This window comes from Rhinolophus sinicus, chromosome 13, assembly GCF_057876585.1.
Source record: "Rhinolophus sinicus isolate RSI-liver-muscle chromosome 13, RSI-T2T, whole genome shotgun sequence".
Taxonomy (NCBI): domain Eukaryota; kingdom Metazoa; phylum Chordata; class Mammalia; order Chiroptera; family Rhinolophidae; genus Rhinolophus; species Rhinolophus sinicus.
The window spans coordinates 61163621-61189424 of NC_142513.1; the positions used below are offsets into that span (position 1 = coordinate 61163621).

The following is a 25804-nucleotide window of genomic DNA, read 5'->3' on the forward strand; positions in this document are numbered from 1 at the left end:
GTCACAGTAATGCTTCCTTAGGCTTGCAGGGCTTAACACTGTGATACAGCCATTCAGAGTTCTGCCATTATTGTAACAGTGATTTTAATGGTGGTTATCACCGGAAAAGGCACCTCACAAAGTTACTTCATTCAAATGGAAAAAGGCATTGGCTGCCTTAACTAAATCTTAATATCCATTTTAAATCCCATTTACCAGTTTATACAGTGGTTTGGATGAAATGCAGACTGAATATTCTTCCTGATCTCACTCAGTTTTTCACTGATTAGAAGATGTCAGTTTTTATATCTTTCACAGACTATTCATTTGGAAGATTTTTACTCAGGTGGAAAAAATCAGCCTCCCAATTTTAAGAGGTTTATGTTGTTTCTGGCAACAAGGTGACTACCACTGAAACACTTTCACAATTTTGTCTCCATGTTCCAAATCTTTTTTGAAAAAGTTTCTTCTTTGCTTATTGTTAAACTGTTACTCTTACCACGAAAAGACAAATTTAAGTGTTTATGCTTTTTTTTTTTTTTTTGGAATTTGTGAGGTTCTCATACTAGTGACAGCCATTGTTTTAATTTGTCCCTTGTGCTTATGTTATTCATATTATCAGTGGTCTTTTTGCAGGAATCTTTTTAAACCATGTTTTAAATTCTGTGAAGGTTAAGTTAGGTAACATTAGATAATATCTGTAAATGCATTTAAGTAGGCAAAAGAGAAGTATAACATGATGAACAGGAACAAATGAGCGTGCCTCCGTCACCCCCACATGCCGTGAAATCCCGCTCTGTCCTCAGGATTTGGTGCATCCCCTGTGTGACTCAGTACTGGCTGACTAGAAGGGTGCTGACATCCATCAGCTTGTGGGCTCCAGGGCCAGCTGCCTAGGCTTCCAAGCCAGTGCCTGTGGCCTTGACACAGATTCCTGGTTTCTCTACCTGTCTGCTCATCTATAAAACAAGAACAGTAATCACCTCTGCCTCATAGTTAATGAGTTCATACGATATATGTAAAGTGCTTGTCTGTTAGCTAGTTTATGAAAGTGTTAGTTATTAGAAAAGCTTTATCTGAAAAAATAGACATGGAAAAATAAATAGTCATAGAATAGATATGGATAATCGACCTTATAACATTGAAAACCACTGATTGCAGAAGGCGCCTGTGGTTTTGTTTGTTTGGTATGTCGAAAACCAGCATGAGGAATTGCTGAGTCCTTCCTTGAAATGTAGAAGTGAAACAAGGCTGCATAAAAATGCCTTCAGAGCCACGGTCTCTGCTAAAGTAATAAGGAAATTTCCTCTGGCCTGTCTTGAGTGAACTGTAGCCCTTGAGTCTATGGAAAGGGGTGAAAATGCAGCTACATCCAAAATGTGGACCAGAATCCCCATCCACACCTCCACTCCCAGGAACTGGCGGGGGAAAGTAGGTGTGTACCAAGAACACAAGCAGAATAGAACGCAGAAGATGCTGGAGCCCACCTGTAAAGTGGCTCATTGTGTGTTACCGCCAACCCAAGGGGCAGCTTCATTCTAAAATCCACGCTTCTGGCAGCAGTTTCACAAGTAATTATTTTAAATATGAAGCTCTGGAGCAGTTTCTTGAATTGATTATCATATCTAATGCTTCTTTTGCTTAGTTGTGGATTTTATAGGTACTGTTTGAGGAAGAGTTCTGTTACATTTCTAGGCATATAGTATGTACATTTGTAATAAGGTTTAGGTGGATTCACAGGAATAATGATGGTAGTTTATGTGTGCTGAGTATTAGAAGAAGTGTAGGGATCAGCTTTGGATTTTTGATGAGCTTGTATGTGTCTCTTGTTAACTATCTGTACAAATAAATTACCAGAAGGTAGTTTTCTTCACATCGCTGTGTTACTTGGAAGGGAAATAAGCCATTATTTTAAGAGTTTATTTCATTGTTCTTTTCCCTTCAGTGGCCATGGACATTGTCTTTAGATTGTATTAGTCCTTCTATTGTGTATAATCAGTATTTCATTTTATTAACTTAGGTGAAATGCCTCAGCTTGTCAAAGGAATGAAGCTATTAAACCAAGCTGATCCCTGTGTCCAAATTCTAATTCAGGAAACGGGAGAGCACGTTTTAGTCACAGCAGGAGAAGTCCACCTTCAACGATGCCTGGACGACTTAAAAGAAAGGTTAGCTCATGGTAAAGATGAAGTAAAGATAGCTGCAAAATCAATGGATGTTTTAGTGTTTCCTAAACCATTCACACTTAGACTGTGGTTTCTTTTTTGGAGAAAAATGAAATGCCCTGAAACATGAACTGTTACTTATTATTGGATCATAGATTTAATTTTTAATAACTGACAAATAGCATTCACTCCTATACTTGAATAATTTTGCATTTTTAGCATAAAGTATTTAGCATAAAATATTGAGTCATAAAATATTTTCATATATATGTGTTTTCCTTACACACACACACACACACACACACACACACAAATACACACACCCCATATCAGGACCTCCCAAAAATCATCTTTTGTAAACTTAGGTTGTGATGAGGACCGACTTCTTTCCCTATCGATGCAGTCTCTGCCATGTACGCCTTCAGGAAATCTTGATATTTCTTTACCTTGGGAATATGGAAGTGTCATTAAAATATGCATTTCAAATCACTTTTTGTAAACAACATTTTTCCTCTTTATTCCAAAGGCAAGGTATGTGTATTGGTAGCCATTAGGAAAACAATCGTTCAGGAACAGAAAAAATCGTTCAGTTAGTGTGCAGAATTAGCCACCATTGCATTTGTTTCATAAATCCCTAGTCATTCTATACATACTCAAGTGTCCACAGGTATTTACACACACAGCTCTGATTACCTGGTTAAGGTAAACTTTTGGAAGTATTGTTGCTGGCTCGAAAGGTGGCATTTCGTTGTTAGTATGCATTTCCTGTGCTTACTGATGATATTGACGCTTTTTTAATGTGTTTATTGGCCATTGGTTTTTCTTCTTTGATGAATCGTCCTGCAACAGCCTTCCTTCGATTTTTAAAATTTCTGGGGCTCTAATGATCATAGCTGAAATAATAACAATAAATAACATAATTATATCCTAACTATTACATGCTGATCACTGTGTTAAACACCATTTGCCTCATGTACTCCTTATAACAACCAGTAGAATTGGAGGTGGGAGGAGGAGGGCGACAGCAAGCGCTACGCTCTAACAGTCCAGAGAGAGAATAGCTGCCTCTGCCAGGCACCCACTTGAGAGTCTGTAGAAACTCCTGCCAGACTGGACGTGTTCTCTTTTCTGTTCTTCAGTTTTAACGTGGGCCTGTGCTTTTTCCTCCTTTAAATCGGAAGGTAGATTTTCCACCTCTTTTACATTCATTACCATTTTCTTTGGCATTTCTGAAGGTTCTAATGTTGATTAGTGAATAATGCTATTTGGATAAATCATAATGCATAACGTATTTAAAATAATAATTATCAGAGGGTTTTTAAAAAAGTATTAAGACATTATATTATTTTGGACTAAATTACTTCTTCACACTCTTTGCACCAGATTAAAATCCATATTAAACAACCTTATATTTCTCAGGCCATTAAGTGATCTTTAAAAGTAAATATGTTGGGTACTTAGAATGACAGTTCAAGTAATACTGCCCTTTAAGCCTAAAATTAATTTTAATCGAATTATTTATTTCTTTGCTTAGGCTTTTTTCATTTTTATCTCATTGTTTTCATCATGAGTACTTTTTAATCTCAGGAGAAAAAGTATACTTTATAGTAAGAGAAATTTGTTTTCTAGAAATAGGCCCTTAACATGGCATTAAAATATTTTCATAAATAATTCATTATGAAAACTCTCTGTAAACTTTTTTAGAAACTATCCATATCTAAATACCTAAAAATAAACTGAATGAAGATAATAAAAGCAATAATACATCTGCTTTTCAAAAAAATATATATTGCGTTAATAAGATACTTTACAAATTCTGAAATGTTAACTGCTTTTTCTAAAAATCCTCATCTTTGAAAGTGCTGACACCTTCCCCCTGAACAAAACAGTTTCCGTAGCACTGGAGCTGGTCCAAAGCTAAAGCTCAGTGTTCTCGTCAGAGCTCAGAGAGTAACCCGGGGCCCAGGCAGGGAGGAGCCGCCCTCTTCCACTATCTGGGCGGTTAGCAGGGAAGCCAGCCAGACCACTGTGGGAGAGCACAGTGGGTACCACAGGGCCTCTGAGGAAGCTGAGTCTAGTGGCACTGACAGAAGGCCACTGCACCCTCCAGTACCCAATGTCATGTAGGAGTTTATGGCATCTTAATAAATTAGATGGCTTGTTCTGGACCAAGAAACCTAAGAGAATACTATGAATTTTAATTTTAAGGGAAATGGACAGATTCCTAGGAACATTTGACCCAAGAAGACATGGGAAACCTAATAGTCCTATAACTATCAAACTAATTCAGAGTCAGATAATGTTAAAAATACCAATCAACATAAATTTAACAGATTAATAGCAAAAAAGGAGAGAACTCATCTCAGTGGACAAAGGAAAAGCACTTGATAAAATTCAGCATTCATGCATGATAAAAAAACTCAGCAAACTGCAGATAGAAGGGAATTTCCTTAAACTGATAAAGAATATCTTCAAAATAACTACAGCAAACAGATACCTGCTGGTGAAATTTTTGAAAGCTTTTATGATCAAGAATAGGACAAGGGAACCCGCTATTTTGAGTTCTATTTAACATTCTCCTGTAGGTCTTCGGCAGCATTATAAGGAATAAAAAACGAAAGATACGAGGATTGGAAAGGAAAAATTTAACTCATCATTTGTAGATGATATCATTGTGTACTAATGCAAAAGACTCTACAGAAACTATTAGGATTAGTAAGTAAATTTATCAAGGTTGCTATGTTCAAGATTAATATATAAAACTCTGTTGCATCTCTATGCACCATTAATAAACAGAAAATGAAAATTACTTTAAGGTTACCATTTCCAGTAACAACAAAAATATCAAATACCTAGGAATAAAAATGTATTCATGTTTATAGGCCCTCTATGCCAAAACTGGAAGACATACAAAAAGGTTTGTACTATAAGTGGATGAGAAAGGCACCAATCCACTAGAAAATAGGACAGAGACTTGAACAGGTGCTTCACATAAGAGACGTCTAAAGACCAGTAAACATGAAAAGATATTCAACTTCTTAGTAATTAATGAAATGCAAGTTAAAACCAAAGTGAGATCCAGTTACATACCCACCAGAGTGGTGGAGATTTTTAAAAGTGACAATATCAGATGGCAGCAAAGATGTGGGGCAGTAGGAATTCACCTACACAACTAGTGGGATGTGGAATATAGTCTGAAATTACCTACTAGGGGCTCAACAAATCTCCTATTTCTGCTCTGTGTTATGTAACACAAAGCCGGACAAATGTGCATCAAGAATACTCATTCAGAGCAGCAAAAATTTTAACAGCCCAGAACTGGAAACAACACAATAAAATAGATAAATAAATTAGTACATTCATGCCACAGAATTCTAGAGAATAATCTCAGCAAACCAGCTGGCTGTGCAAACATGGGTGAATCTCACAACCTAATGTATGAGTAAAGGAGCCAACTTGTTAGATTCTATTTACACACAGTTAAAAAGCAGGCCAAAGCAAACTGGAGAGTATAGGGGTTACATGTGTAGGTGGGGAATTCGAGGTTAAAGTAAAAGGCAGGATAGTGGTTACTTCTGTGGGACTGGGAGAAGGCATGATGGGTCCGTCTGACGGCTGGTATGTTCTATTTCTCGGCTTGAGTGGTACTTCATGGGTGTTCACTTTGTGACAAATCGTAAGTCAGTACATTTTTGTTTTGGCCCTGTTCTGTACGACTTAAATTTTACAATTACCTGAAGAACATGTATAAGATTCTAGAGTTTTTTTCAGCTCTCAGAGGACAGAACCTGCCTTCTAATATATATACTTCTTTTCCAGCTTTCACACACACACTCTCTCAGGAATGCGTTAGGTGCAGGAGTGGGAGACAAGGAGACTACTTGCCGCCTCCAGGCCAGAGAAACTGTCCGAGTCCGCGGCACGCAGATCTCAAGGCAGTAATGGTCCTGTGTGGCAGGAGGGCACAGGAAACCCAGTGTAGTGTGAGCCGACTGCGCTTCTTTTGAAGTGATGACAGGCTCTGCGTTACCAGGATCTAAAGAACCTTTGGCCCCACAGCATTTTGCAGGTGTGACTACCATGCAGAGACTTCCACTTCTGTGCCATCGGGTGGTTTTAATTAATTTCATAAGTGATTACTGTAGGAGACCTTTTGGGCACTTAGAAATTTGAAGGACTGAAATGACTCACACTGGCCTTTTGACCTTACGAGGAAAAGGGATGTAGATGCATTCACTCTCATAGTTTCAATAGCTGTGCAGTTGATTTTCTTAGTTCTAAGTATACGAACATATTTTCTCTAATGATAATTTAAGAAAATACTTTTGTATTGCTAAGATTTCTAAGGGCTTTTGTTGTTTTAAAATCAGGACAGATAATTAAATTTTACTGAATGCCAATTTAGCATTTTTGAAGATGGTTACATAGATTATTTGACATTTCTAATGTGATATATTATTTTAACAGCTCCTGATACAAGTCAGTTTTTATAACTTGTTATAAAACTACTTAGTGTTGTGAATTGTTCCTTTAATATGCTGTTCAGTTTGATTTTTCAATATATCATAACAGGAAGATATGGATTCTTAGTTCAGACCTAGATTTGAATCCTAGCTTTTCCACTTACTAGCTATATGAGTTTGGAGAAGTTACTTAAATCTTTCTTACCTGGTTTTCTCTGATACAAAATGAAGATAATAATGCAACTGCAGAAGAAGAAATAATACATGTAAAATACTTAGCACAGTGTCTTACATAATAAATAGAACAGACACATATATCCCTTTTTATTGTTATTTTATCTTAGATTTTATATCTGATCTGTTAGGTAAGTGTGAATTACAGTTTTGCCTCTGTATGCTGACCTTGGCAGGTTTGGGTAGCAAAGAAGTTTTAATTAATACATCAGATAGACATCCATCTTGTATATTCTACAACTACATGTAGCATTTGAAATAAGCTAATCCTTGAAAGTGAATAAATTCACTGGCAAAACCAGAACCTTCCTTGGAAATAATTTTTTTCACATTTTAATTTTTTCCCCCCACATGGTCTACTCAGGTCTATATTCTAATATCAGTTTAGGTAACATTATTTTTAGAAAATCATTCACTTACTGAGTTTCGAATTTATCAGAAAGTATAAAATAAGACAACCAAATACCTGCCTCACACCCACAAAACATAGAATGCAGAAACAAATCTAGAATCATATGAAAGCATTTCAAAAACTTTTAATTTTAGTATTTAGGTCCCTTATTAAGTAGCATTTCCCAGGGAAAAGTATTGTTTCAAGATCCAAAAATCTCATATATTATATACGTGTGTACACACATACATAAACACACACATGTACACGTACATACATCCACATTGCCAATGGCACACAGAGGTCAGACGAAAGTGATAGTATTACCTGAGAATGAGGGAGACAGAAACTAAGAGAACACAAAGAGCATGGTTTCCTCGTCGTCAGAATCGATCCATGCCAGTGTCCAGAATCCGCCTTCTGTGAACTTCTGAGTCGTTTTAGAAGAAAATGCAGCACGACGCTAAACTTGATAGCATGTGAAAAGGGGGCTTTTCTGAACTTGGTGCCAGACTGAGGTTTAAGACCTGTGCTGTCCAGTACAGTGGCCACTAGCCACATGTGGTGACTTAAAATCAAATTAGTTGAAGTTAAATAAAATAAAAAATTCAGTTTGTCAGTCACACTAGCCACGTTTCCAATGCTCCGAAGGTACGTGTGACTATTTAATTAAAATTACAAAAAATTAAAAATTGTTTTCCGCAGTTGTACTGACCACATTGCAAGTGCTCAGCAACTCCAGTGCAGATGACGAACATTCCGTCACTGCAGAAACGGCTCTAGACAGACTCCTGGGTCACACTCGCCTGCTCATGAGCCTCGTTACCGAGGCCAAATACGTTGTCGGGATTTGACTGGGTGTCTGAACTTCTTTGTCTGTTTAGAGTTATAATCTTTGTGCTTTTCTTCTCCAGACGTTTAAATTGACAAATAGTATTTTAAAGATCTCATGTGTCAAATCTTTTTAAAACATTTATTTTCCATTCAAAATGTTCTTATCTGAATAGATGGTTCATTTATTTTGAGAACAAAGCAATGAAATTCTGCTACATGTGAAGAACTCTCTGAAGTATGTTCCCATTAGAGGTTGTCTTTTCAACCTGATATGAAAATGGGTTTTGAATTCTGATACAATGTAAATTACTGATCTTTTGTAGTAAAATAATTTTTGTTTCTATGTTTTTGCAGAATCCCCCTTGTGTAATATTTCTACATGGGAGTTTTGATGCCATTTTGATTATAACCTGTTATTTCTTTTACATTTTTCTGTAGGTTTGCAAAGATTCAAATCAGTGTATCTGAACCCATTATTCCATTCAGAGAAACAATCACAAAACCCCCCAAAGTGGACATGGTCAATGAAGAAATAGGCAGACAACAGAAAGTTGCAGTCATACACCAAATGAAAGAAGATCTAAGCAGAATCCCTGAGGGAATCCAGGTTGACTCCGATGGGATGGTAACTATGACAACTCCCAACAAATTGGCCACACTGAGTGTGCGGGCCATGCCCCTTCCAGACGAAGTCACTCGAATTCTGGAAGAAAACAGTGATTTGATTCGTTCTATGGAGCAGCTGACATCATCTTTGAATGAGGGCAAAAACACTCAGATGATTCACCAGAAGGCCCAGGAGAAAATCGGGGAATTCAAAGGAAAACTAGAGCAACACCTAACAGGGAGAAAATGGAGGAATACTGTTGACCAGATCTGGTCATTTGGCCCAAGAAAATGTGGGCCCAACATATTAGTAAATAAAAGCGAAGATTTTCAGAACTCTGTGTGGACAGTGTCAGCCGGCAAAGCTTCCAAAGACGCCAGCAGATACCGAGATGTGGGCAACAGCATCGTGAGTGGCTTCCAGCTGGCAACTCTCTCCGGCCCCATGTGTGAGGAGCCGCTCATGGGTGTCTGTTTTGTTCTGGAAAAACTGCACCTAAATAAGTTTGAGGAACAGGGAGCAAGTGATAAACAGAATGCAGAACAAAGTGATCTGGTGAAAGAGGGATGGGGGGATGATGAAACCTGTTCTGGGGGCGCTGGAAACCACGAGCTCCCCAGTGGCCATGCCGAGCCCTTTGAGAAGAGGGCTTCACCAAAAGCAGAGTCTTCGCTCCCTGACTGCTACGGGCCCTTCTCGGGACAGCTGATCGCCACCATGAAGGAAGCGTGTCGCTATGCTCTGCAAGTAAAGCCTCAGCGTCTGATGGCTGCCATGTACACGTGCGACATCATGGCCACCGGTGATGTGCTCGGTAAGGACAGAGAGATGAAGGCAGGAAGAGATGCCCTGCATAGCAGGGACGAGTCCTAGGTCAGAAAAGTTCAACTCATGTGGTACTTCTTTTGCAGAAGCCACATTAACATCTCAGTTACTAAGGAACTAAGATTTTTGAAAGCCCAGAGGCCTTAAATGTTAAAATCTTGAGGGGGGTGGGGGACTTGACAACTAAAGATCTTTTGCAGCAAATAGACTCTTTTCTGTAATGGAAGGTCTGGTAAAGAGGCTTAAACTGCCTATGTATGTTACCATCCAGATCTGTGCGGCAGCTTTTCCTCAAGTGAATAACTGTGTTGGTCTGGGTAACCAGGGTCATTCTAAAAATGACGAAAGAGGAAGGTGACATTCTGGGAGTCTTAACACAAAAGGGCTTCAGGAATTCTGGGTCCCTTCTGAAGAAGAAAATTGTTTGGAGCTTTCGTCAGTGCTAATCATTACATCAGATTCTCCTGATTGTTCTCCCTTTGGGAGAAGATCCGTTAGGATCTCAGGAGGCATGGAGCCCCGGTGCTTAGTAGCTATTTTGACTTTTGACAGACATGACTTCACTGAGACTCATTTTCTTCACCTGTCAGAGAGAAGGTGATATCTCATGGGAGGTTGTGAAGATTAAGATGAGGACACAAATACAGTGTCTGGCACACAGTAGTTGTCTTACCCTCTTGGGGTCCTGGACTGATTGAGGGGTGAGGAGGGTAAAGGGGAGGTGAGCCCTGGATGAGAGAGGGAGTGGGCCAAGTCAGTAGGTTTTCTCTAGCGCTTGGGTCCTTTGAGTCCCTTTGTGGCTATTCTCTTTAGTAAGGTTCTTTGGCTGGTTAATTCCTAAAAGCAGAAACCTAAATTGTTGGGGACTTTTCTTCCAAAAGAAATTTAGGCTTGCCTCCCAGCACGGTTCCTGTGAGACGAACTGAGCGTCCATAGTGGCATTTCAAGGCCAGCTGGGTTGGACCAAGTTACACAGATGTTACTCTGGCACTGCCTCAAGTCAGATGTGCAAACACCACGTAGCGTACAGTGCTTCTCCATGTACCTGCTAACGTCCGTCTGCGGACGCCTGTCTAGACCCTTCCCAGAGGTTACGCTTCATCACAGGTAGTGTTAGGATCGAGGAATCTTGATTCCTTCAAGTCCTTGCAGAAGACCTCAGCGCTCTCCTCCAGGCTCTCCTACCTGGCAGAAGCCTATACTGTCTGGATTTGAACACTTCTGCTGATGGGTAGCTCAACAGCCAGTTCATTCCATGATTAGACAGTATCCTTTCTATATTGAGCCAAAAGTCTTGTTTCCTGCTAGTTCCCAACCACACGTACCACCACTCATTCCTCTTTTTTTTTTTTTAATTAAATTTATTGGGGTGACAATTGTTAGTAAAATTACATAGATTTCAGGTGTACAATTCTGTATTACATCATCTATACATCCCATTGTGTGTTCATCACCCAGAGTCAGTTTTCCTTCCATCACCATATATTCGATCCCCCTTACCCTCATCTCCCACCCCCCACCCCCCGCCCCCGTTACCCTCTGGCAACCACTAAACTATTGTCTGTGTCTATGAGTTTCTGTTTCTCATTTGTTTGTCTTGTTCTTTTGTTGGTTTTGGTTTATATACCACATATCAGTGAAATCACATGGTTCTCTGCTTTTTCTGTCTGACTTGTTTCGCTCAGCATTACTCTCTCAAGATCCATCCATGTTGTCACAAATGTTCCTATATCATCTTTTCTTACTGCCGAATAGTATTCCATTGTGTATATATACAACTTCTTTATCCATTCATCTATTACCTGCATCTCCCTTCAGATATTTGAGGAGATCATTGTTTTTCTAGTTTTACATCCAGGAGAAAACTCGCCAGATCCTTCAGCTATTTTTCATGCTATGATTTCTCGGTACTCTTCACTGTATAGTTGCTGTCCTTTGGACATACTTTATTTGGTAAGCCATCCTCTTAAGTAAAGCACCCATATTTACACACAGGACCTCAGATATCATCGACCATGCAGAACACAGACACACCTCCCGCACGTCATACAATGTTCTTCTTTTAATGCAGTTTAGCCAATTGCACCTTGTCATTAACTCCAAAGAAGTTGGGATCAACCTCATTTCTTTTTCTTCTTTTTTTTTTTTCATGTTACACATTCCCATTTTGTTCCCCAAAAAGCCAAATCCAAATTTTGGTGATTAAAATGTTATAGCCCGTGAGAACAATAGTGAATGATTTTTTTTTAGAAGTCCCAACACCATAATATTAACACATTAATTCCTTTTTTCATTTTTTTCATGTGTCCTTTTCTTACAGAAGCTCAGTAAGCAGTGACTTGAATATTTTAATGAAGTTAAGGTCCTTTTTATATATATAATACTCCCCTGATTATCAACTTACCAACGATATTAGAAGAAGAAATAAATATAAGGTTGATACGATTTTTGTCTTAGAAAATCCATGTCATCTCCAAAGATTTACCTTATGCTTGTATAAATATATACAAATCTTTATAATGTTTTCTCAAAATTCTGCGGGAAATTAGCATATGACTTTCTGGTCTGCAGCTTATGGAATCCAGGGTTTTTGTTCTTAAAACATTTATTTTTTACCTGTAATTTGGCAGCTATCCTGCTCTCCACAATTTCTCCAAAGGGCCCATGTCTTTAGGACTGGTAGGTATACTTTTGGTCCTGGAGACGTGAGCTCCTGTTAAAAAGGCCAGGTGACTGGTTATCACCTTGACCTTGAACTTCACTGCTCTCTGTTGTGTGTATTCTCACTATAGTAGGTTCGCAGTCCTCCTTACTGCGGAGAGTGGAGGTGACATAGGTATTGAGAACCAACCCTGCTTTCTTCTGTTAACATCACGCTGGCTTCTGCAAGTTGTAGGCCTGTCTCATCTTTACTTTGAAAGTGATGGAAAAGCACTTTCTTGCTGCCTTCAGCTGTGCCAGTTTGGTAGGTTCAGCTTGTTCTGGGTTTTAGCGTTCTAGACATGCAGTTGAGCCATCCTTAGTTGCTGTCCCTTCCTAGCTACTCTGCGTGTCCTCTTAAATAGGATTAGAAGATGCAACAGAGTGCCTTCCGGGGCCCAACCGATCTATAATATTTTGGAGCTACTGTCATATTTTGGGTGGGGGAGCATCTCTCCTCTTTTTTCTCTCATTAGGGTCATTCGGGATAGATACTTCAGCCTCTTGTTCCTCCCAAAAGGAATTTTATCTTAGGGTTTGTTATCCGAAAAGCTGTTTTGTTTCTTTTTCTTTATCCGTTTGAAATGACCCTCCTTGAAGTCTCACGTCAGTGGAGTGTGTGCCTATCCTTTTCCTCCCTTGCACTCCCAGGAAAATGGGAACACATATTTCCTCCCCAAATTGCCATCTCTTCTGTACTATCCATGTGGAGTGACGTTTGTCCTTAGCTTTCTGAAAAGATGGTTTCTGGCATAACTCATGAAGCTAGGCTCAGCTATTGTCATTTATCAGACTGCAATTCCCAGCAGACTGTTGAATCAACCCTCTGTGCCCATTTTCTCATTTCTATTAGGAAACTGCCAGGACCCAGTGTGTGACCAGGCGGCCCTAGGTTGATCCCACAAAGTATCACTTGTCATCCTATCCTTTTATCTTCATCCTGACCCTCTTCACCTGGCCATCAGACTAGACTCAGTTCTGGCACTTTCCAGGAAGAGGTGCATGTCGTAACCCTCAGGGTTCTTTGCCCTCTTCTCTCTTAGGAGCAAGGTATGCATTTGCCTTGCCTTGTCCAGGTACAGGTCCCACTGTGCCAGGCCTCACTGCCCCTGTGAAGTGGCACCTGTGTGTTTGTGGATTGCTTACTACACGGTCTGCGCCAGCACTGCTGATTGGCCTTTTAATACATTTCTCAGACGCCACCTGGCTACGACGCTCGCTGCCTTACAAAGAAGTTAACGTTCACATTTGGTCTGGATTTTTTTTTTAAATCCTGAGTTGGTTTGAATCTCTCTTCAAATGACTTTCTTTACTTATAAAATCTACTTTCCTAAAGATATAACAGTTTATCATTTTTTTGACCATGAAAATTGCCTTTGATGAGCTTGAATTGGTATGTGTTTTTGATTGTCATGTGACTAGTAAATTGTCTCTCTTCATATTTCTCCCTCTAACTTGTTAACTTCTTTCATTCTTGCTCTTCATTGTTTTTATCTTTGGCAATAACTTCACGTATAAAACGCAGCTTTTTCTGTTAGACAGTTGTAGAGATTTAATCACAGCTATGATTACTGTAGTTCTTCTGTCTGTTTTTACATATTGGGATAAATGCTTACTCTGTTAGAACAGAGTATCAAAAACATTCTGAATAAGGACCACTCTTTACTTTTAAAAACCTTTTCATATTCTACAGTTGGGGTTCTTTTTACATTTCACCAGCATTTTATAATTCAATTCAACGAAAACTATCGAACTGTATATGCCAGCACTGTATTAAGCGGTGATTCTTGCTTTGAGAGATGAGTTAAAAATGATAAAGCTTAATTATGTAAAACAATTAGAAAGTGAAATACACTGATTTTAGCGAATAAATACGGCTTTTCAGTGAAATTTTATGAGAAATTATAATTGGCAAAATTCAAAACAGATCTTTTTGAAAGGAATAGTACCTTGAAATGGGCTTTGATGGATGGAGTAATTTTGAATTCAGCAACTGACTATTAAATCGGCTTTCTTTGTACTATAATACTGAAGCTTCCTGTTGAGCTGGTTTTATAGGAACTGCTGCTCAGCGGTCCCTCTCTAGTCCCGGCCACTTGGCTGGTGGCACCCGCAGTGAAGCCTTGTACTTACCCGCGCTAACTTGTGTCTTGTTAAATTCGGGTCTTTACCTAGTTATCCTGATTCTGTCAGAGTATGTATTACCTGACCAGCTTCATGTTAACTGTGGATTTGATATCATGCTTTCTGAATCTTTAAGTTGCCGTCATCATAGTGAGGCCAGGAAGCTGTGAGCATAGCACTGACACTTCCAGGTTGATGGCCTCTTGTTGGCATCCATTTCCTACAAACTTTTAGCCGAATTCACCTATATAATAGCAGCTAGCCCACAGGCCCCGTGGTGTCCACCACGTACTTTATCTCACACGTGGTTGAAGCCCATCTGCATCCTGTCGGCCACGTCTGCTTGATGCAGCAGTCTGGTTGCTCTGTGACAAAAGGAAGAGAGGTTAGTCTGACTTGGTTTGTAAGAAGTGCCCACCAGTTTCTTTTTGTGTGTGTGTTTAATCGAAGTTACAATGAACTGTTACCAACACGAACAGAAACCACAAGACGAAAGAAAAAGCTCCCTTTTTGGACATTCACCTATCTTCCAGTTTCGTTTACAATCTTTGCCCATAGTACATTTTGCATAGCTATCACCTTATGGTAGAAATAGTTTAATGTTTTGCTTTTACATTTATTATTTATTGTATAAGCATGCTTCCATTTGGCTGCTTAGTATTCATAATGTTCATTTTAATCTCTGCATAATATCCTTGGCTATAATTTACTTCCCGTCATCCCCAAATGGGAAATACACATTGTTTCCTGTTTGTTTACTATTAAAGAAAACACTGCTGTGAACAGGTGTTTCCTTTCCAAAATTCTGGGGGAAAAACATACCTTTAATTGCCAAACTTCTAGCTCTAAAGATTGTAGAATCTACAGACCAATCTTACTGCCTATAATGGAAGAAGAAGGTATGTACATATATACAAGAATCTGTAATGCCATAAAACAACACATCAGTTTGAATGAAGCCCAAATAGCAACGAGATTATTTTAATTTGGGGACATCACAGAAGACTTTGTGAAACAAGTTTCTGAATGGGCTTAAAGTGCTGAAAAGGATTTCACTGTAGAGTTGGGCGGAGCATACTCGAGGTGGTGGAAACTTGGGAGCTTGGAGTAGAAACGCCTCACATGTGTCCTGTGGGCAGTGAGTGGCTTTCCTTGGCTTCGTGCACAGAATCCCTGGTCTGGGTACTTTCGGGTCTGGCAGTCACAGGAGCTGAAGTAGTGGGTTACTGCCAGGTCTGCAAGGGCCGCGAGGACAGGCTGAGACGCTGATAGTGTAGGCTTCAAAAGTAGAACCCTGATCAAAATTGTAACTCGGAGATTTCTAATTGAGTGACAGGGGAAATGACTGTTTAGAGTTGGGGGAGTGGACTTGCCTGGGCAATAGGGAATGTGTCCTATCTTAGACCTGTTGAATTTAAGAGGAAGTCCGCCTCCACAGATGGAAGGTCCTCCCCGCCTTCATTGTAAATATGGGATTGGAGGTCAAGTGAGAAGGCTGGCTGAGAAACAGTCCCAGGAATCCCAGGCATAAAGTTAATACTTGACCACAGAATTGATAAATTAATCTGCTCTCTGTGGGGAGAGTTTGTTCAGAGGAGTATGGGGCCTTCAGAATACTTGCAGGTAGAAGTTACGCCTTTAAGAAGTAAAGGATAGAATGACGGCCGGGGGTCTAAGGAAGGTCACTGAGGTTGGAGACAGCTGTCAGAGGAGTTTGAGCCAGTAGTTTTAGAAACCACAGAGAAATTACGGAGCCTGAGAATCAAGAAAAAGGCATGCAGGTCAGGAACATAAAAATGGTTATGAAATTTCAAGGAAGCCGTTTTAATAGAGCTGGGGGCAACCAGTGGAACCTGAGTGTTGAAGACAGAACACCAGGCGAGGAAGCGAGAAGCTGCCTGTTTGGGGTCATGGGAGGAAAGGAAGGCGAGGACGATGTGGCCGGCCAGGGGAGCAGAGAAGAGGAAAAGTGTTGCGTTTCATCAAGAGTGGGATTTCTGGTTTCTTTGTTTTTTAAGCTACACGTAGAGTTGAAGAAGGCCCGTCGGAGTTGTTAAGGTTTTTTTTTTTATTCTTAAGACCTTGCGACACCAGGGGTTTCCTGCCCTCTCTTTCCCTTTATCTTCCTGATAACGACCACCAGGGGGAAATCTGAGTCAGGGAGAAAAGTCAAGGAGTCAGGCACGTGTGCTCTGTGTCCCAGCGCCCAGGTGAGTGGCAGACAACACATCACCGTGTTACCTAAGGGGACAGCCAGGTCTCCTTGTGGTCGGAGGACACTTCCACTCTGCTTTACTGCACTGCCGTGCGTTTTCAATGACACTGTATTCATAGATCACTTTTGTAATTCAAGTTCTTTTTTTCTACGTGTAATCTGAAAGAGGAGGCTTTTGTGAGAGTGTGCTAGCTGTCGGAAGCTCCACAGCACGGTCTGTGATTTTCAGTGTCTCTCTGTGTGCTTTGCAGTGTGTGTTCTGCTCACCAGTGGAAAGGGTACTCGGAGCGCCCAGAGCAAGCACTCATACAGGAGCCAGTCAGAGGGGACGGCGTCTGCCTCCTCAGTGGCAGGCAGAATTGGGCCTGAAACAAAAGTGTTACCCTAGAGAATTTGCTAGAATTCTAGTGATGTGGTGGTAGAAATTGTTACCAGACATTAGTTCCAAAGACAATCAGTTTTCAGGGAATAAAACTCTTAAATTAACACTTGTGCCACTTAAATATTGATAGTTTAAAAAATATATATGAGCAAGCATTTATATATGTATGGGTTTAATTTTTAGTATAAAAGTGTCATTGTGCCGTTTGCTTTAATAATGTCTCAGAATTTTTAAGCTCTTAATATTTACAAAGCCCAGTCACGCTCACCTCATTGGGTTTCATACCCAAACACGGTCATAGGTGACATTGTATGGAAATGTCCTTTAAAAGTCTCCTGAATCGCTCTTGCTGTGTTGAGGGGATTGGCTTTGGGTGATGCAATTTGGGGTGATTTCACTTTTTGTTGCTTTTGTTTCCGATTTGTCTATAATTTCATGCTTTACTTTTATTTTAAAAACACTTTAAAAATATCTATTCTATTGTACACCAAAACCACTGGGGCCAGAGTTAGTTACTCACTAGTGCACTGTTACAGGGTTATGTGAGTAAGGTGACTTTGTATGGCCCCAGACATGTAATCGGTTTGTGGCTTTGCAGGCCGGGTCTATGCTGTCTTGTCCAAGAGAGAAGGCCGAGTGCTGCAGGAGGAAATGAAGGAAGGGACGGACATGTTTATCATCAAGGCCGTGCTGCCCGTCGCCGAGAGCTTCGGCTTTGCTGACGAAATCAGGAAGAGGACGAGCGGCCTGGCCAGCCCGCAGCTGCTGTTCAGCCACTGGGAGGTAAAAACCCAGATCCCGCTCCTGCCCACTCATCCACGGACGTGCTTCCTGTGGGTGACACAGGAAGGACACACAGGTCCCGGTGCGCTCAATCAGGTGGACGGGGGAAAGCGGTGAGCGAGGGAGCCCTGGTTCCAAATACTAGTTCTGCCACTTACTTGCACAATCTGTGCAAGCTCCCTGAGTTGGTTTCGCCCCTGCGATAAGGCCTGTGGATATCGAGCCTCAGGCCCTCACTGGTTTGTGGGGGTTTTCTTGTTCTCTGTCCCCCTGCATTCTGGTTTGTTCTCAGCTGTGTGGCCTTGCGCTAGGCTTCACACAAGTCATCCAGCGCTTTCTTCTTCAACTTTAGTTAGCAAAACTCAGCTGAGGTTCAGTGCTCAGCTCTTCCCCTTTCTCTCACTGTTTTAGCCAGATGGGTCCCTTTCTCTAAAACACTTCAAATGAACTGTTTACGTTTAGTTACTGAAAAGGAGTGGGAATAATTTAGAGAGAACTTTCTTTTTAAAATGAATTTTATAGTCAAGCGAATCAGCAAAGTAAAGAAAGGTGACACTTCAGAAAATTTGACTTTGGACGGGAGGTTTCATTTTAATTGGGCAATTTCATAGCATCTGAAATGATACGAATGAAGTTACTAGTTCAAAAGAGTTGTGTTTGCTTCTTAAAAAGCAAAAGTCATATTCTTAATGCTTGATAGAATCAAAGTTAATGTTCCAATTTAGGTTACATTTTTTTGTTAGTACAAACTACATTTTAACAGTGATTTACTATGTAATTTTTCTTGTATTTTGTATCTTTGTCTAGACACTAGATGATGTTTTGATGGTTTTATTGGCTTACATCTGAATAGATATTTTGGTATTTCATTATATGGAATACAGTAGCTCCAGAATATTTAACGTATTCATTAATCCCCAAGCTTATGGGTAGTAATTTCCCGCTTATTCAAACTTTCAGCTTTTTGGTTTAGGTTTTTGGTACTCAACTTTTATGTAAGAACACAAACCAGTAAGAAATAATAGGAATGGTAATGGCATAATTATTGGGAGAATTATATACTTGAATTGATATGTTTAAAATACCTCATCATTTTACAATCAGTCTTATCCTTGAAAGTGATCTTATAAAGCACGTTTTTAAAAAATCTATAAAGTTCTTATCATTTCCTAATTGCAAGTATGTTGGTTAGGTAAGGCTGCTCTATCAAAGGGATCTCAAAATACAGTGGCTCAGGGAAGGCGGAAAACTCATGGGGTCTGGGGCTCACTGTGGTGGGGGCCCAGGCTCCTCCTGGCTGTCTTTCCAAGCACTTGGTTTCCACGTGGCCAGTCCACCTCCCACCATTACGTCTGCATTCCAGCCAATCAGAACAGGGAATGGGGAGAGGAGGGCATACACCCTCCCTGTAAGGGCACAGACTAGATATTGCACAAGTCGCCTCACGTCATCCCATTGCCTAGAACCAGTCTTATAGCCATATCTAACAAGGTCCTACCTGATAAGGAGGCTGGGAAATGTAGTCTTAACTACATCAGAAGTCAGCAGACTCTGCCCCATTACCTGTTTTGGTAAATGAAATTACTGGACTATAGCCATATCCATTCTTTTATATATTTTCTGTGACTGCTTTCAAGCAGAGTTGAGTAGTTTCAACAGAGACCATATGGCCTGCAGTCTACAATATTTACTATCTGTCTCTTTGTAAAGATCAAGTGTGCCTACTCCCTCTTCCAGCTACCCCCAAACTGAAGTGTCCACCTGAAATACCAGTTACCAAAGAAGAAGGAGAGAATGGCTATTTAGGAACAACTACCGGTAGTTTAAAATCAGCAAGTTTTTACCAAGCAGGCAATTTTTGTTAATGTGAAAACCATGATGGTTTTTCAGTCTACTTTCTCTCAAAAAAAAAAAAAAAAAAAAGTTCGGAAAATTATTCCTAACTAATTAGCTTAAAAAAAAAAAAACTTACCTAGTTCCAGGCTTAGTTACAGCTTGTTATTAAAAATCAGTCTCTTAATAAATAACTTTAGAGAAAAAATGTAGCCAAGAAGAGTTTGCTCCCACTTCATACCACCCTTCTGTCATCCCCTTGCCACCTGTCACGCACGGTCTTACTCCCAAAAGCTCCCATCTCTGAACGTCTTGAAGACTACATTATAATTAAATGTCGTTGATCTGATATTTTTTGGCTGTCTCGGTTTTTCCCCCATAGTGAGGTTTAGAAATAACACAGTTGTTGAAATCTGGCTTCTCACTCCAAGGCACTTTTTTTCATTTGTATTCTACCACACCATATAATTTATAATCAACAGCTTTTGAGAGAAAGTGCTTCAAAAAAAATAGGGAAAATAAAATTACAGGCATTTTCCATGAGGAAACCTTTGAAGTCAGCAGTCTCATAATTTCTTTTCCTATATTTTCCCCTTCTGTGAAAGAGGAAGAAAAGGAGCTAATAACAGCCCAGAAAGAAAAATATGGCCAAACCAGTGCCTTTCTACATGTATGTCAGCATAACCTCAGCTTCACCGGTTCACGTTGCGATTTCCCTGAGGGTGGGCCAGGTTCATCCAGGGTAAGGAAGAAGTGATCACAATAGCACTGAGCCGTTTATTTTCAACATGGTGTTTTCAACTTGTCGGCTATAATCTTGGTGAAAACTGGGCAAAAAATGGAAACGGAGCTCCCAAAGCTTTTTGCTTGGTTTTTGTGTGTGTGTTTTTTTTTCTTTTTCCTTTTTTCAATGCCCAGGGCAACAGCTAGTACTTGGGTGCCTTCCTTCCTGTGAATTACAAAATGGCATCCCCCTCAGGCGATCGGGTTGCAAAAAAACATTCTCACTGTAGGCAGATGTAGTCTGGGTGAGCCAGTTAGAAAAAGGCACCTTTCGTCCAAACTGATAGCAGGTTCTGCTCTGTGGCCTCAAGGGGTCTTTCTGCATAGCACAGCCACACGGCGCCTTGTGTCCCACTAAGGAAATTGAGGTCAGAAGCGTTCAGGGTGATAGGGTCGTAGACTCCACTAAGGAAATGGAAAATGAGCCGGACTCGGTCAGGGGTTACTCCATCTCCCTTGTTCTGAGAGCTCGTGGGGTATGTTGGGGCACGAGGCTTCAAGATGTCCATACAGGTGAGGAGGAATGAGGGGACTGCAGCCCTTGCTGGGGCCAGAGGACAACAGGGAGGGCTAGTCTGGAGCTGCTCCTAGAGGAGCCCCCGGGGCCATAGAGCTGAGTGTGGAAAGTTCCCGGATTCTTAGGAAACAAACTTCAGAAGTATGTGCTGGAGGCCCAGGCAAAATTGGATCTTATTTGAAACTCTTGGGTCTTATATTTTTGAAACAAGGACTCTGGTCTTCAGTTGGCCAGTCTGAGTCTGGTATCTCTCAACTAGCACCTCATTTATTTCTCTATAAAATTTGTCACTTTTTTTAACGGGACTAAAAATTTGTTCACCACTGGCACTCACACCTACTAAGAAAATGTAGCTTCTTTCTATTCCGTGGCGGGCTTATCGTCCAGCTGCTTAGGGGAGGGTGCCAGTAACTAACTTCAGACTAGTCTCTTACAGCGTACAGTCTTTGTGGATGGCTGCCCAGGTAAACGTTCAGTTCCCTTTCTTGTCCTTCCCCTCTGGAGGGGAGAGCAAGCTCCGTTGCCTGACAAGACACCCCTGGCCTCTCTGCCTCCTCACCATGGTTCCCACGAGGGTCTGGCTGTGACTGCGTGGTAGGGAGGAAAGTGGGGGCCGCAGGTCCCCACGTGCCCTCCAGGGCCTCACTGGGCTTTGCTATGCAGTCGCTCGTCTGGGCCCATCCCATCTGGCCAGTCAGGCGGCACCAGCCTGTTTCACAAAGGTCTCATGCCAACCACTTGTCTCCAGCCCCAAGTCTGCACCTGTAGCCCCCAGACTTCTCCCTGCCCTCGGCACCTGGACACGCCCTCAGCAGGGTGTGGGCACCTCTGCATCAGCAGTGCCACCACTCCTCTGGCGGGCGCCTTGTCATATTTTTCTGTGAGGCTTAGTCTTTTGTCCATACTTGTACAGGTGTCAAGTACTCAGAAAGAAGGGGAGAAAATACCCATTTTTAATAATAAGCCGAGTGTTCTGTAATCAAGGCCGGTACACAGCAATCCATTCACAACATATATTTGTCAAGCGTACACTAAGGGTGCCTACCCTCACAGAAGAAGAGCCACATGTGTCTTCCTGGGACAAAGCCACAGCCGAGGCCCATGGTGGGAGAAGGGGGCGCAGGAGCCTGGCAGAGGGCAGAGTCCAGAGGGGAGCCTCACTCTGCAGACTCATGCTCGCCACCTACCAGCTGGGTCACGTTGGGCACGCTGAGCTTCTGGGCCTCAGGCTTGGCCTTCAGATGACATGAGGTGCTCCGTGAAAGCCCTCGGGACGTCCCTCGTGTTAGGAGAGCCTCGGCCAGTCCACCCCTTCAGCAGACTGGCAGACGAGAGAGCAGGTTGTGTGCTTCCTGTGGGAAGGGGAGGAAGAAGGGGCCAGGCTACCCAAGTCTGTTTTCTCCTTTCACACTCACCAGTCATTCTTGCGGGAACCACGGTGAGGAGGCAGCGAGGACAGGGGTGTCTGTTAGGCTCACGGAGCTTTCTGTCCGTGAAGGAAACCATCGAGTGGTGTTCGTGTCATAGCAGGATGGGGGGTGGGGGGGGGGGCGGGGTCAGCATATGCATCGTCTTCTGTCCTGGCCTGGAAATCAGTCCCTTGGTTTTGGGTCCAATTTCACCACCTCCTGGGACATCCTGACTTGGCTGCTTGTTGTCTCGGGACCTAAAGCCGTCTACCCAGTCTGGCTTCCAGACTCACCCTTTCTCAGCTGCTTTCCCTTGTCCAAGCTCTGCCCTTCTCCCTTCCCCTCAAGAGTAGCCTCAGAGGAAAACTGTCCTCAGCATGCCTTCCCCTGGACGTGTCTTCCTCCCCATCAGAATAAACAGGCAGAGAAAGGGGCGAGGAGGCTACCACATCTGCCTCTGGACCAAAATGACGTAGTCCTTTTGGTCCCTCGCACTCACCAGGAACTCCACTGAATTTTGGAGCAAACGCTCAGAGTAATCAAGAATGGGCTTAAGCACGTGTTGGTCTTTTCTGGAGACAACGGCCAGATGAGTGAAAAGACCCTGAAACCCAGATAGAGCCCACGGAAAGGGAGAGCTTTGAGATTATTCAAAATTAGCAGTGTCCTTTCTTCCTTAGTGGTATGTAATGGCGCTGAGCAAAGAAGAATACACCCGTTGCAAGTTCTGTGGGCTCTGCTTCCATTTGTTCCCAGCTCCTGTTTTCTTCATGCCTATTTATTACCGTTCCTCCAAGTCTAATTGCTCATTGCTTTTAGTCTTTAGCTAAGACTCTGAACTGGCATTGGAAATGAAAGTATAGATGCCTCATCTAGCACATTCTGTCGCTTTCTTTTCCAAGGTCATTCCCAGCGACCCCTTCTGGGTGCCAACCACCGAGGAAGAGTACTTGCACTTCGGGGAGAAGGCTGATTGTGAGAACCAGGCCCGGAAGTACATGAACGCGGTACGGAAGCGGAAGGGGCTGTGCGTGGAGGAGAAGATTGTGGAGCACGCGGAAAAGCAGCGAACCCTCAGCAAAAATAAGTAACTACTCTGGGGATTCTCTGCTTTCTAATAAAGTACGAAGGATCCCCCAGGGCTCGATCCTGGAAAACTGTTATGTGCTGCATCGTCTCTGTGCATTCACTTTCAATAAAGCCAAGCCACACAAGTACTGAAAAGGAGGGGGAGTTAGAGAACATGCTTCCTGAGTATTTTTAATTGATTTGGCACAAGGCAAGCCGTTGTCTGCGTTTGCAGCGGTGACTTACTAGCACCGGTGAGTAGCCCGGGCAGTAAGATGTGTGCCACGCGAGGGCCCGCTGCTCAGTGGGCAGTAGCCTCTGCCTGTCACCAGTGTCACACTTCTGCGTGCATCCTCCACTTAAACAGGTTTCATGGTGAATCATCAAATCACAACAGTCAGCATTGTTGGGCAAAAACATTCGCGACACCAGCTCCCTTTCAGTTAGTTCAACCAAGTCACTGATAACAGCTGATCCATCTTCTGGGTTCTCTGCCTAGGAAAATAGCGTAACATTCGGTCGCTAGCCTTTAGCCTGTTTTTACACTCATGCATTGCATCACTCCTGTTTATATAAGTGCTAATGGAAGTTATGCCCGATACCGTTTTCTTTTTTAAAAAAAGTAAAATTTTATCATTTTCTTGGCTGTTTCCTCTTAGCCTTACTCATGGGATATTAGCTAATGTAATGAGATTATCACCTTTATTGTAAATATTTTTCAAAAATGTCCTTAGTTGCCTCATTCAGGAAGGTCCCCATATAAGGAACAAACACAATTTGGTCAAAAATAGATTTTGTAAATTTTGATGTTTCACTAATAATTTGCGTAGCCACTTAAAAGAAGGGTTCTTTTTCGAAACACATAAAATTATCAGACCAGACCTTGTTTTTGAAATGCTCTTAATGAGTTTTTTCAGTAAACGAGGTCATCGTACTAGTTGTAGACATTTTGTCTTCAATCTTCAGAGCCCTGGCACAGCTGGTCAAATCTAATTGACCCCGACTCTGGGGAAAATGTGGCTAGAGAGTTCACTGTCTGTAAAAGTCTAACAGATAATGATATCTGAATTAATTTAGCAGAGTTATACCATGTATTGGTTTATCTGAAAACTTTTATAACATAGGCAAAGCCAGTACATTGATTTATAGCATTTTGTTTAAATAACATCATGCAAACTGCCAGATGTGCTATAAAAAGTATTGTCAGACTCTGCACTTTCAGAGAAAGAGGCAGAGCCTAGAGAGTTGGTGTTCTCTGTGCGATTCTGTTGGGCTCTGCCAGATGTGCTAGTGCGGGAAGTGACATGTCAAGTTGATAGATTGCTTCTCTTCCTTCTCCATGTTTAGGAGAGACAATAGTGAGCAGTAAAATACCCACGAAGAGGCAGGCCAAGGGATATAGCTAATCTGCCATGTGAGTAATCAACCCTGTTGTGTAATTTGTGATGGGACCCCAGCTACCAAAACCCGTCCATGTGTGACAGCGTAGAAAACCTGTCTTTCCTCGGTGCCAGAGCCGTGCCCCGCCCCCAGCCTCAGTGTGTCGGGTTCCGTGGGAGTGAGCCAGGAAGTTCTCAGTGCCAAGGTGGGCTGGGAGGTGGGAGGGTTCCAGTTCTTACATCGGGGTAGCTTCTTGCCGTCAGTGATACACAGGCCTGGGGCAGTGACGGAGCCACAAAAGCAGGACCCTCACTCCTGGAGGGGCAGAAGCAGCTGTCTTTCCACCCAGGGGGAGGGATAGGCAGCAACCACGCAGTGCCTTTGCCCAGTCAGCCCCGGAGCACAGGCGACCAGGGGAGGGAGGCTAAGAGGGGCCTGCTGTCTGGGTCGGAGTTTCCATAGACCTGAGGGGAAGTGCCCATCTCTGGTGACCCTGTCATGACTGTGAGATGGATGGATGATAGAGAGATAGACGATAGAGGAGACTTGGTGATATTTGTATGCTGTGCCTCACACTGCGGTGTGCTATCACTGGCCAAGACTGAAACCGTTCTCTATACTGGCTCAGATTTAGGGCTGGTAACTCTAGGATAGTAACTGATTTCAGAAATTAGGTTAACCCGTGCACTTGGAACTGAGCATGGGGAACTGGACATGAGCTGTCCCTTCCTGCTGTCGTATAACAACCAAGTAAGGCTCAGAGCCCTCCAGGTGAACGGACTATTAAATCGGAATTAGCTGTTCCATTGTGAGGCAGTTAAACTAATCCTTTCTTTTTAAGGCAAAGAGCATTTTAAACTTTCTAAGCCAGAAAATATTTGATCAAATTAATAAAAGCCAAGAATTTAAATCCGATTCTAAAAACAGAAGGTTCTAGATGCTGACCTAAACACAGAAACCAGACTGGCAGACTGAGGCTTCCCTTTCGTGCTGCTCCACCTGCGGGTGGCACAGAACCCAGGATCGAGGGGTCGCAGTCCTCTAGCCGGTGGCACATGCGCCCTGCGGTCACAAGCACAGCCATATGCAGCCGACTCGGAGGCAGGGCAGCT

The 25804-nt window shown here is 42.1% G+C and overlaps 1 protein-coding gene across 2 annotated transcripts in view; it reads left to right on the forward strand.

Moving 5' to 3' along the window:
- Nucleotides 1-25804, forward strand: part of EFL1 (elongation factor like GTPase 1) — a 75461-nt gene that overhangs the window by 48621 nt on the left and 1036 nt on the right. Inside the window, exons 17-21 of one of the 2 annotated variants that reach the window (XM_074318272.2) lie at nucleotides 2000-2147; nucleotides 8505-9487; nucleotides 17518-17702; nucleotides 23147-23331; nucleotides 24660-24726. In XM_074318272.2, the coding sequence (XP_074174373.2) occupies nucleotides 2000-2147; nucleotides 8505-9487; nucleotides 17518-17702; nucleotides 23147-23331; nucleotides 24660-24681 (1523 nt within the window). In that variant the 3' untranslated portion in view covers nucleotides 24682-24726. Of the gene's footprint in view, nucleotides 1-1999; nucleotides 2148-8504; nucleotides 9488-17517; nucleotides 17703-23146; nucleotides 23408-24659; nucleotides 24727-25804 lie in introns of those variants that run through there. The other variant, XM_074318273.2, reaches the window with a different exon arrangement.